Source organism: Propithecus coquereli, unplaced genomic scaffold (genome assembly GCF_000956105.1).
Source record: "Propithecus coquereli isolate 6110/MARCELLA unplaced genomic scaffold, Pcoq_1.0 Scaffold28, whole genome shotgun sequence".
Lineage (NCBI taxonomy): Eukaryota > Metazoa > Chordata > Mammalia > Primates > Indriidae > Propithecus > Propithecus coquereli.
The window spans coordinates 4763003-4775225 of record NW_012148396.1 but is presented as its reverse complement, the minus strand read 5'-3'; the positions used below and the strand labels follow the sequence as shown (position 1 = coordinate 4775225).

General features: G+C 37.3%; 1 protein-coding gene across 1 annotated transcript in view; it reads right to left on the bottom strand.

Annotated features, from left to right (window-relative positions):
- The window catches only part of KHDRBS3 (KH domain containing, RNA binding, signal transduction associated 3), a 180766-nt gene that overhangs the window by 100701 nt on the left and 67842 nt on the right, over positions 1 to 12223 (bottom strand). Inside the window, exons 3-5 of the mRNA XM_012647978.1 lie at positions 4336 to 4357; positions 2430 to 2451; positions 1156 to 1192 (exon numbers count right to left, since the gene is read on the bottom strand). Of these exons, the coding sequence (XP_012503432.1) occupies positions 1156 to 1192; positions 2430 to 2451; positions 4336 to 4357 (81 nt within the window). The remainder of the gene's footprint in view (positions 1 to 1155; positions 1193 to 2429; positions 2452 to 4335; positions 4358 to 12223) is intronic.

Here is a 12223-nt window from a genome sequence, read left to right as displayed (position 1 = left end):
CTTGATAAAACATAAAAACATAGGATTCTATGTAAAAAGGAAAAGCATTTTAAATAATTTTATATGTCTTTAGGGGTTTCTTTCTCTACTTAACTTATATTAGTCTTTTGTTCACAAAGAGTATATAAATGAATACTTTGACAATCAGAAACACTTTTATCCCCTTATTTCTTCTTAACTCTGTTCAACCATGTACCGTCTACTAGTTACATCTCCCTAGTCAAATTAGCTCTCATGACTCTCACTCTTCATCTACAACACAGGAACCATACTACCTACTGTGGGTGCCTGCTATATGAATTAAATAAGAAAATGTATAAAAATCGCCCACCAGAGCAGCCGGTAAATTGTTACATTTGATGCCAAATTAGTAAGTAATAAATTAAGGAATTTAACTACTGTGGACATGTGTAACTTTATCTGAAAAATACCCACCTTCTCCTGCAACTGATTCCCCTTTATCTATAAGGCTACCAAGGGAGCCACCACATTGAAGATGACATGATCAGGCCCAGCCCCACCAAATTGGTCAAGGAACTGGCCTCTGACTGGAAGTCAAGGGAGCCTGAGGTTTAGAACTAATTGTGTGGATACTGAACATCCATAGAGCTGAGTCACAATAATGGTAATATGCTCGGTTGCTTGGTCAGGTTCTCAAACTACAGGTTGCATCACCTCCCTATGGGGCATTTAGAAACATTTAGCATGTTTGTTTGGTTGTCACAATGACTGGGTCACTACTGGGATTTAGTAGGCAAAGGCTTATAATGTCACACATCACAAATAGATAGCACTCACTGCCCTTCACAATAAAGTGTCCTATGTAAAATGTCAATTGTGCCCCTGTTAAGAAATACTGCTAGAGAGAAAAGCCACAGGTTTTCTATTTCTTAGGCTTAAAGCCTTTTTAATGTCCTCTCAGTTTGCAAGTTCAATTCCTCCATGGATTCTACAGGATACACTAATGTAGTTAAAGAACAAGACCAAAAAAATCCCTTAAGCTAGCCACAGTCAGCACTCGCAACAAGAAAAGGCCTAAGTAATAGACGGACTGAGTATTTTCTGGCCTCTCTAGATGATGTAAAGAATAAACAACCAAAGCAGCACAGTTTTCTTATTTACCGTTGGTCCTACAACACCCCAATTTCCACTTGCTATAGACCTCTGAGTGAGTGTCATATGGAGGCTCCTTCTTACCAGCCCCATGAACACAGCAGGCTTCTTAGACTCTCCAGCCCTCACCATATTCACCATTGTGTGGCTTACAAAATTCACTGCTTTTCAGGGTCCTTACGAACACTGTGAACACAAATAAAATCCTAAGCTCCCTTCTCATGGAACATACCCCCTTCTCAGCTAAGAGAACCCCAGGGAAACCTTCAAACTGAGTTTCCAGCCTCGATGGGGTGGGAGGTTAGACACACGTCAGTTTGCCCCCTCCCTTGATAATGGCAATCAGCCTTTCTTTTCCTTAAGGGCCAGACTAGCATTCTTTCCTGATAAAACACCAATCATGAAGTAGTTTTAACAGAGCATGAACTAAGAGAGTTTCTGTGTCCCTGTTTCACCTTTTTGATATAGAGGACAGCCCTTTCTGAACATGGACAACATAAAATGGCAGAAAGCTCCATTGCACAGGTATTTGTTTCTCTTTTCATTAATATTCATGACTCCTTCCATAGCTTGTTAAATATGTATATTTAGCCATCCCACTCACTATAAATTCCTGTTCCCATTGTCCGTGACCTAAAGCACATGTTCCTGGCTTGTGGCTGCGGGCCTGCTTTCCAGCCTGCTGGAATGGCCACCATGCAACACTTTATGAGAAATAAAGTTCTCCTTTCCAAATTATGAACCTTGTTATTTCTTCAGTTAACAAGATTAAAATATCAGATAATGTGCTGTGACAATGCTGAATTTTACAGGAGCCCTGTGCTCCCGAAAAACAGTGATGATTAAGAAATACCCCCATCCGTTTGTGTTCCCAGAGATAGCTTACTACAAAGGACCGCTCTTCGCCATTGTGACTTGGTAAGACTCGCAGATGACCCCTTATTTACCCCTAGCAAATCCTCCGAATTCCCATTCTTTTTCCCATTAAAGATTAGCTGAACCATTTGTCTCCACTGATCAGTCAGAAAAAGACACATATCTTGACTTGATTAAACTTCAGTTCAGATTCTCTCCTTTCTCCAGGCCCCTAAAATTTGATCACCCTCAATCTGAGCCAGCAGACAAGCCCTCTCCAAAGGCCCCTTTGGAAAACTCAGGGTAGAATGTCCTCTGATCACTGTCCTATCCTGCCACTGCCACCCATTCATCCCACCTCCCCATACCTTTCTGGCCTCCTTCACCTCTCCCCATAAGACAAAAGCCGTTTTCTGTCTGACCTCTGAAATGTAACTTACAGGTCAGTATATTCTCCCTACTGTAAAAAGCCTCCTCTCCCTACTGCCATAGTCCCTTTCTGTGTTCTTGCAATAATCTTCTCAAATAAAGTCTCTCTTATTTAAGTCTGTTTGACAACTATATCTGTAAGATAGAAAGAATTTAACGCATTTTAACGTTCACTTTTAAAATAATTATATTTATCCAAATAAATTCATTTGTTCATTAATATTCATTTATTAATAATTTCATTTGTTCATTTACGTGGAAAATAAAAGTACTATCATTTCTAAGACCAATGATATTTCTCCAGATGCCAATTATTGTATCTCTCACACACACACAAACAACAAATGTTACAATTTTAAACAGGAAACAAGTGATTATGAAGATGGCAGAACAACACACAGTAAGTATACCTGAGTTTCACTGAAAAATGTATAAGCTACAATAATTATATTCTTCATTGGTAATGACCAAATGCCTTTCTGAACTGGCTTTAATTGATCTAAACTATATTTGTGACATGACACTGTTCCTTGGGGAACAATTACAGTTAAGCTGTCATTTCATAAACAACTAAGCCTCAAGAACATGTCACAGTTGCCATTAAAGGGTTTCCCTCAATTGGGTGCTCACCAAAAAGTTGATTAGTCTAACAAAGGGATGCTTTACTGACTTCTAACTCAACACTCCACACTGAACTTGTAACCTTTGCCACCAGAGCTTCAAACGTGTTCTTCTTACAGAGTCCCATAGCCAGCAAATGGCACCACCATCCATGCAGTGACTCAAGCCCGAAGCCTGACACTTCGTGAGGGTAGTGACTAGGCCTTTTGGATTCACTGCTTTATCTCCAAAAGCTGTGCAGGGAAGGCATTAAATAAATGTTCAATCAATTAATTAGTTATATCTTAATAGTATTACCTTCTAAACATCTCTTATCTGTCCATTTTCTTCAGCCCTACCACAATCACCCTAGTCTAGGCTCTCATCTCCTCTCGCCAGACCACCAGAGCCCTTTCTCTGCATTCACTTCTACCTCCTTCAATCAACAGAGATGTCTTTTAAAACACAAGAGGACCTTATTATAACTCTGCTTAAAATGCACACAGCTCAACTATCCTTAGAATCTGAGTCCAAATGTCCTACTACTGTCATGAAAGGCCCTCCTTGAGAACACTCTCACTCACCTCTCTAGCCTTACCACATTCATGCTTTTAATGTTAGCTACTCCGGATTTTTCTCCATTTGTGAAAACTACCTTATTCCAAGAACTGCCCATTCAGTTCAGATGTAGAGAGCTAAAAGACAATAAAAAAGCTGGGCAGAATGCAAATTAATGTTGAAGTCCCAGGGCAAAAACTAACCCAACATCTGGAGAGAGGCACCTGCAGGGAGAAAGAAAGCTCAAGCATTTGATTGCCAAGGGTGAACCAGCATGAGAATATGAAGCCCTGGAAGCCCCCCCACCCCACCTTCTAATTAGGAGCACTGACAGCTTCTCAAAGGCTTTTTCTGCAAAAATCCCCCTAACCCCCAGGTGTTCACAGGGAAAAGCAGGAAGAATACTGAAACCACTTCCCCTGGGGAGCTGGTGGGGAGAGAAAAGCAGCCACTGCTGAAATCTGACCAGACCCACCTACCCCATGTCTCCCTCCCAAACAAAAGCCTTAATCTGCAAGAGAAGCAGTATTCGAGGCACCATCCTGGAGGCAGAGACCCAGGCTCTCACCAGACAGTGAACTTGCTGCGTTTTTGATCTTGGACTTCCCAGCCCCCAGAATCGTGAGAAAACAAATTTCTGTTCTTTATAAATTACCCAGTCTCAAGTATTTTGTTACAGTAGCACAAAGGGACTGAGACAACTTCTGCTATTAAAAAAAAAAAAAAGGTCACATTCTGCAAAGTTAAGTGATTCACAGAACAAAAGATAATTTCTAACACAGCATTTTGCAATGGAGTTAAACTTCTTGACCCAACACACATATAAATATATAATAACTATTCTACCCCATGGATAATACCATAATATTGTATTCAATTAAAAACACAAACTTTTTGCAGGACATTACACAAACTATATTCTAGAGAAATTATGAGTCCCTATTTGTGAGCAAAACCACATAATTTTCACACAGCCTTAACTGACTTGGCAAAATGAGAAAATCAGGGACAAAAGAGTTTTACTTCCGTTTTTCGAATTTATGGTAGTGCAAAAGCAATATGCATTCAGTAGAAACTGTATATCCAATACCCATACAACCATTCCATTTTTATTCAGTAGAGTATTCAATAAATTACATAAGATAGTCACACTTATTATTAAATAGGCTTTGTGGTAGGTGATTTGGTCCAACTGTAGGCTAATGTAAGCATTCTGAGCATGTTTAAAGTGGATCACGCTAAGCTATGATGTTTGATAGGTGATGCCTATTAAATGAAATTTTGACTTATAAAATTTTCAACTTACAATGGGTTTATTGGAACTTAACCTCATCATAAGTTTAGGAGCATCTGTATATAACTCAAATTAATTTAATAGCTAAGAAATTAGGAGAAAGGAAGAAGGCCAAAGAGAAGCAGATCTGTTAGCGCGTTCCACGGTGACGGCAAATGTAAATGTTCTCTATCGATCGCTACCTCAAATGTTTCAAAATCTTAAGTTAGGCACTGTAAGAATTATCCCCATCCATATTCACACCTTTGCACCCTAAATGTGTGTGTGTACTACCTATCTGGCTAAAATTCCTATACTTGTTCTATCGCTGGTTAATACTGCACTACCTGCATAGGGCAAGAGATGCATCATTAACATTGTACATTCTGGATGTAGAGAAATGGTTCCAATTGAAAAGTCTGTTTTTCTTGTCACATTCACTTGCATCGCAGTTGTTTTTAACTTTATTACAAGGCTGAGTCTGTATCAGGCACAGGAGAAAGATCAGCTCTGCAGGTTTCTCACTCATTTAGATTGCATTTGTAGGAGACTCTTAGTTCACATTGTTTTTTGCAGTAATCCTTGCCCATTTAATAAAATCCATAAATCTGTAACCATGCACATATAAACAGCTATATGCCCAAGTAAACTGAAAGAAAATTAAAAACTCTGCATTATGGAATACCCCCTTTTACTTCAGGAAACTGTCTCAAAGTGCACATAACTGTATGGACTTACATGAAACATGTACTAAATATTAATAAAGTTTACTTTCTTAACTAAGAGCATGGGCTTTGGAGTCACAGAGTTCTAGGGTTCAAATGCCTGCTTCTTAGTAACCATAACTTTTAGCAAGTTACTTCTCTGTTCTTCAATTTTTTCATAGGTGAACAGGAGATAATAACACACTTTGTAAAGTTGTAAAGATTAAATGAGTTACTACATGTAAAGTGCTCAGAATAGCCTAGCATATAGAAAATTGTATGATGTGTGTGTACACACATAAATAAGTCTACACATAAACAGAAGCTCTAACATATTTTTCTAGCACAAAAATGATGTAGAATGCATGCACTCCCCTTTGGAGAACATCACCCAAATATATGCTTTCTATACCTTACTGGAGAGAAAGAAATAGTCAAAGAACATCTTTAGTTCATAATCTACACTCACCCATTTGCTGCCCAAGAGCAAGAATCAAAGGGAGAATAAACAAGATTTATTTTCCCTATATTCTCTTCAAATTAAAGAACAGACTAATAATTTTATTAGCTCAATGGGACATTTTAGGTTCAATAACTTAACCACTAACATAATGATTACTTAAATACATCCACATTTTAGTTGGTATTCAGAATTCCGATCTCATCTGAATTATACAAATGTCTCGTAAATGCCAAACTCCAAACAACAGTAAACCTAATAATAGACTTGGGACTGTGGCATTCACATGAAATGGAACAGCCTCTTTGGAAACAAAACATGTGTTTCTTAGCATAGTTACTGAGTCAAATTTTGGGTTATTGACAACAATTTTCAAGATTCTAATAATCACCTCTAAAAATAACAGTAACTTTTTACATGGGCATTTGAATTTCCTAGGAATAAGTCATTCCAAACTTGTGTTTAAATCAATCATTCCCAAATTTTAGAAGGACTTTTTAATAAAAACTAAGATCTTTTTTAATACAAAATACCATCTCCCATATATTCTAGTTGCTTATTTACCTCAATATCACAGATATTTTAGGGCTCTCTACTAGTTATATAAAATCCCATGGCCGGCCAGGCACAGTGGCTCACGCCTGTAATCCTAGCACTCTGGGAGGCCGAGGCGGGCGGATTGTTTGAGCTCAGGAGTTCAAGACCAACCTGGGCAAGAGCGAGACCCTGTCTCTACCAAAAATAGAAAGAAATTAATTGGACAGCTAAAAAATATATAGAAAAAATTAGCCGGGCATTGTGGTGCATGCCTGTAGTCCCAGCTACTCGGGAGGCCGAGGCAGAAGGATTGCTTGAGCCCAGGAGTTTGAGGTTGCTGTGAGCTAGGCTGACGCCACGGCACTCTAGCCCGGGCAACACAGTGAGACTCTGTCTCAAAAAAAAAAAAAAAAAAAAAAAAAATCCCATGACCAAGAAAAGAACTGAAGACATTCCAGGATGTATTCCTTACCATTTCAATGAATGTTATAATCTGCTATTCCCCATAAATAAGTCATTCTAGCCCAATAGTTATTCTGTTCTTCCACTTTTTTTTTAGACTTTTTTTTAATATCAGCATATTACAGGAGTACAAGTGTTTAGGTTATATATATTGCCCTTGCCCCACCTGAGTCAGAGCTTCAAGTGTGTCCATCCCCCAGACGGTGCACACTGCACCCATTAGATATGCTTATACCCATTCCCTTCTCCCCCCTCCCATCTGCCCAACACCTAATGAATGTTTTTACTATATGTGCACTTATGTGTTGATCAGTTAATACCAACTTGATGGTGAGTACATGTGGTGCTTGTTTTTCCATTCTTGGGATACTTCACTTAGTAGAATGGGTTCCAGCTCTATCCAGGATAATACAAGAGGTTCTACATCACCATTGTTTTTTGTGGCTGAGTAGAACTCCATGGTATACATATATCACATTTTATTAATCCACTCATGTATTCATGGGCCCTTGGTTTGTTTCCTCATCTTTGTGATTGTGAACTGTGCTGCTATAAACATTCCAGCACAGATGTCTTTTTGTATAGAATGTCTTTTGTTCTTTTGAGTAGATGCCCAGTAATGGGATTGCCAGATAGAACAGTAGTTCTACTTGTATTTCTTTGAGGTATCTCCATGTTACTTTCCACAGAGGTTGTCTCACCAGCAGTGTATCAGTGTTCCCATCTCTCCGCATCCATGCCAACATTTCTCGTTTGGGGACTTTTTGATAAAGGCTATTCCTACTACAGATAAGTGATATCTCATTGTGATTTTGATTTGGATTTCCCTGATGATTAGAGATGTTGAGCATTTTTTCATATGCTTTTTGGCCATCAGTCTATCTTCTTTTTGAAAGTTTCTGTTCATGTCCTTTGCCCACTTTTTGATACGGTTGTTTGATTTTTTCTTGCTGATTTTCCTGAGTTCTATATAGATTCTAGTTACCAGCCCTTTACTGGATGTGTAACATGTGAATATTTTCTCGCATTCTGTAGGTTGTCCGTTTGTTCTCATGATAGTTTCCTTGGCTGTGCAGATATTCTGCTCTTCTTGATCTCTGCTTAATAGCCTGAATTTATTTTTAAGGACTAAATTTAATTTCACCCATAATTCTTTCTCTAGAAATGTCTCCTCCAAATTCATGTTGGAACTTAATCCCATTGTGGTGGTATTAAGCAGTAGGGCCTTTTGGGAAGTGATGAAGTCATAAGGGCTCTGCCCCCAGGAATAGACTAGTGCCTTTTAAAAGGACTGGAGGGAACTATTAATAGCTGAGGCCCTTTTTGCTCTTCTGCTTCCCACCATGTGAGGATGCAGCAATAGGGCCCTCACCAGACACCAAATGCCAGAGCCTTGACCTTAGACTTCCTAGCCTCCAGAACTGTAATAAATTTCTGTTCTTTATTATTATCCAGTCTTAATATTTTGCTATAGCAGCACAAAAAGACTAAGACACCAGCCACCTTAGTTCTGGTGATGGCATTTTAGATATAAAGAATGTACAAGTACATTATTACTTTATTTCTACAGGTAAAGTATCAATTGAACACCAAAAATAACATTTTCATATAAATTCTCTGGAAAAAATACTACATGTCTCTGAAAATCCATTAGGAGCTACAAAAAAGGCAACATTTAACACATCTCTATGACTGTAAAATATTTACTAGCCCAAGAAATCTCAAAACCCAGGATCATTTCCATGGAATAGGCTTCCAGTAAGTAGTAAATTCAGAGGGTTTAAATTGTCTTTAACACACTACAAGGGAAAAAATGCAAGCCAAATTCAAAAAGGAAAATTTCCCTGAAACTCCAGGAACAAATATGTTTTATAAATATTTTGCCCTCATAGATCCTTAACCTAAGAGTTTCTGTGAAGAGAAGAAATATATCACATTTTCAATATTCATATAACAGAAAATTTTTAATATAAGAAACTATGTTAAGACAAAGTTACTGCAAATAGTATGTATACACATTAGAATGCTTAGAGATTAAGCGAATTATCAAATTAAAAAACTAATTTAAACCTATAGATTTAACACAGTACATTAAATCTTGAAAAACACAACCACAGTACAAAGGTACTTCCTAAATTAACGGCCTTAGACACATTTTTCCTCTAAAATGGAAATCTTTTTGTATCCTAATTATAAAAGTTACGCTAAGTTATCATTAAAACATTTGTGTACAGAAACATGCAAAATAGAAAACAGCACAAAAACCTATCTTTCAGAAAATAACTGCTATTATAATTCCCCAACTCAAATTCTATATTTTCTATACCTTGCTTTTTCCTCTTTCATTTAATAACACAGAAATCTTACGATAGAGCATTATACAGAGATATAATTTATTTAATTTTATATTACAACTCACTTTTAAAAATGGTGTATAAGCATTCTTTCATCCCAGCATGACTATGCATATGGCATTCTCTTTCTGAAACAGTTTCTCATCATTAACACCCAGAGAAGCCTCACCCTCTAAAACAGCTCAAATGTCATTTTCTATTTTAACTTTGCAGCCCCTTTGGCCAACACCACCCCACACTCTACTCCCTTACCACTTCATTTATGTCTTCTGTAAAAATCTACACATCTTATTGAAATTACTTTATCCAAATAAAATGGCTTATAATTTCTCAAAAGCCTTCTGCACTACAATGCAGGGCCTCTGCGATGGCCACCCTCAACTCACCATCTTACTTCCAACCCCTTACTCAGCTAGCCTCTTCTGAGACATCCTCCTTAGAGCAGCCTTCTCTGAGTGTGTCAAAATGATCCTTCTCTCTTGTCTTTCCAGAGCACCCTGTATTACACATATTAACTAATTCACTGCATCATCATACAATTGAGAGTTTCTTGAAACCAAAGACTGTGTCTTAATCACTTTGGTTTTCCCAGCACAATGTCTGGCTCAGAGAAGACTCTCAATAAATGTTAGGTATATGAATGGACAGATGAATGCACTGACGAATGGAAGAGTGAATAAAAAAGGAATGTAAACTCTAACCCACAATGCACCTATAGGTCCTCACATATAGGATACCTCATTCCAATGTTGATTTGACATTTACATTAATTCTGTTCCGCCTAGACACTGCTCAGTGCCGGAGGTTAGGGTTTTTTTGCGGAAAAAAAAAAAAAAAATCATGGAGAACAATTTCCATAGCTTCTTAAAAACATAAGAAAAATCATAAAACAGTGTTTAGAGTTTCACACTTTACAAACTCAGATACATAACTAAAGAGAGTGAATACATATTAAAGTTTGAACACTAAACAACTCATGTTCAGTGCCGTGCATTTAAATAGTGTTGACAATGGTTCATTAAGAGAAATTATTCAATTAATGGAAGTCACCTTTATTAGATGGAGTTTCACAAACTGCAGTTCTCTTGCCCCGGAAGCTGCAAGTGTATGGTCAGCATCAATTCCACAGCACACTGTTCTCCGTGCACAGTGGGGAGAACTTATTCCAGAGGGGTAAGTCCTGCCAGCTTCCTCCAGCTCGGTCTATTAACTGACACGAGCATGAAAGCTTCTTCTTAAAACTGATGGCAATGCTATATTAGCTTCTGTACAAGGCTGGCTTGAAACCTGTATGCTCCATTATGCTAAGCAGAAATATCCTCTTTCACCATTCTGGAAACAGTAGATTTCTAAGCTGCCTACTTTATAAGTTATAAGTACTTGAAATGGTCTCTATTCTCCATTAGACATAGAAGTTATCATTTGTTGTCTCTGACCTCATCAAAGCTGACAATGAAAAACAATATTTGAGATTTTATTTCATACACTTTTTTCAAATATAGTCACACGTCAAAAATGACGTGGATATGTTCTGAGAAATGCATCATTAGGCAATTCCTCGTTGTGCAAATATCACAGAGTGGATTTACACAAACCTATATGGTATAGCCTACTACACACCAAGGATATACAGTGTAGCCTATTGTTCTTAGGCTACAGACCTGTACATCATGTTACTGTACTGAATACTGCAGGCAACTGTAATGAAATGGTAAGTATTTGTATACCTAAACATAGAAAAGATGCTGTAAAAATATAGTATTATGAACTAATGGGACCACTCTTATATATGTTATCCATCATTGACCAAAGATCATCATGCATTATGCAGTACATGATTGTACTTTATTTTATTTCATATACTAATTCATAGACAACAAAGTATTAAGTTAATAATCATCTATTAGACTGAACTACTTAGAGATGGGGATCATATCTGTTCATCTTTCTACTGCGTATGAAGTATATAGAACATGTTGAGCATGAAGAATCAATCTATAAAGGTTTCTATCAGCCATGTTTTGTTTAGTAATGAATCTGTCTATGAAATGTCCATAACGTAATTTTCTGTTTACAAAAAATATATATGCCCAGTTCTTTGGGTATAGGCTGACCATCTATAGGTATCAACTATAAACTCCTAAACGCTGAACAAAATATAAAAGTCAACTATCTGAAGCCCTGAAGAATGATCAAAAACAGGCAGATTCTGAAAGAGATTTAAGACTTAAAAGAAAGTAACAGCCTGGGATGCATTCAGTAATTTTAGAGCTTTTAGCCTGAGTGGCAGAGTTTGAGGCAACCATAGTGCTGAAATGTGAGGGAGGAATACTAGAAAAGACAGAGTCAGAATTGGGGATTATGATCTTGCATACAAAATCTGCCAAAATCTCTGGCTGACCCCTGAATCATGTATGCCAAAAATTAAGCACAAAAGCCAAACTAAGGAAAGAAATGACTGAGACTTCAATGCCTATCCAATAGACAAAGTTTGCAGTCTGAATCCAACCAAGTTAATCAACTGCTAAAACAAAAATACCAACATTCTTCAGAGGAATATCACAGAATCCATAATGTACATTCACAATGTCCAGCATACAAGCCAAAATTACTCAACATGCAAAGAACTGGAGCAATATGACTCTTTAACACGATAAAAAAATATCAGTGCAGAATGAATCTAAGTTGACCAAAACTATGGAACTAGAAGATAGAGACTTTCAAGCACCTATTTTAACTATACTCACTGATGTAAGAGAAAATAGTATTTGCAATGAATTTTAAAAAAAAAGAAAATCCCCAAAGAGAAAAGAACATGTTTTCACATACACATTATCTCTGTATGAATCAAATATAAATTCTGAAACAGATAATTATA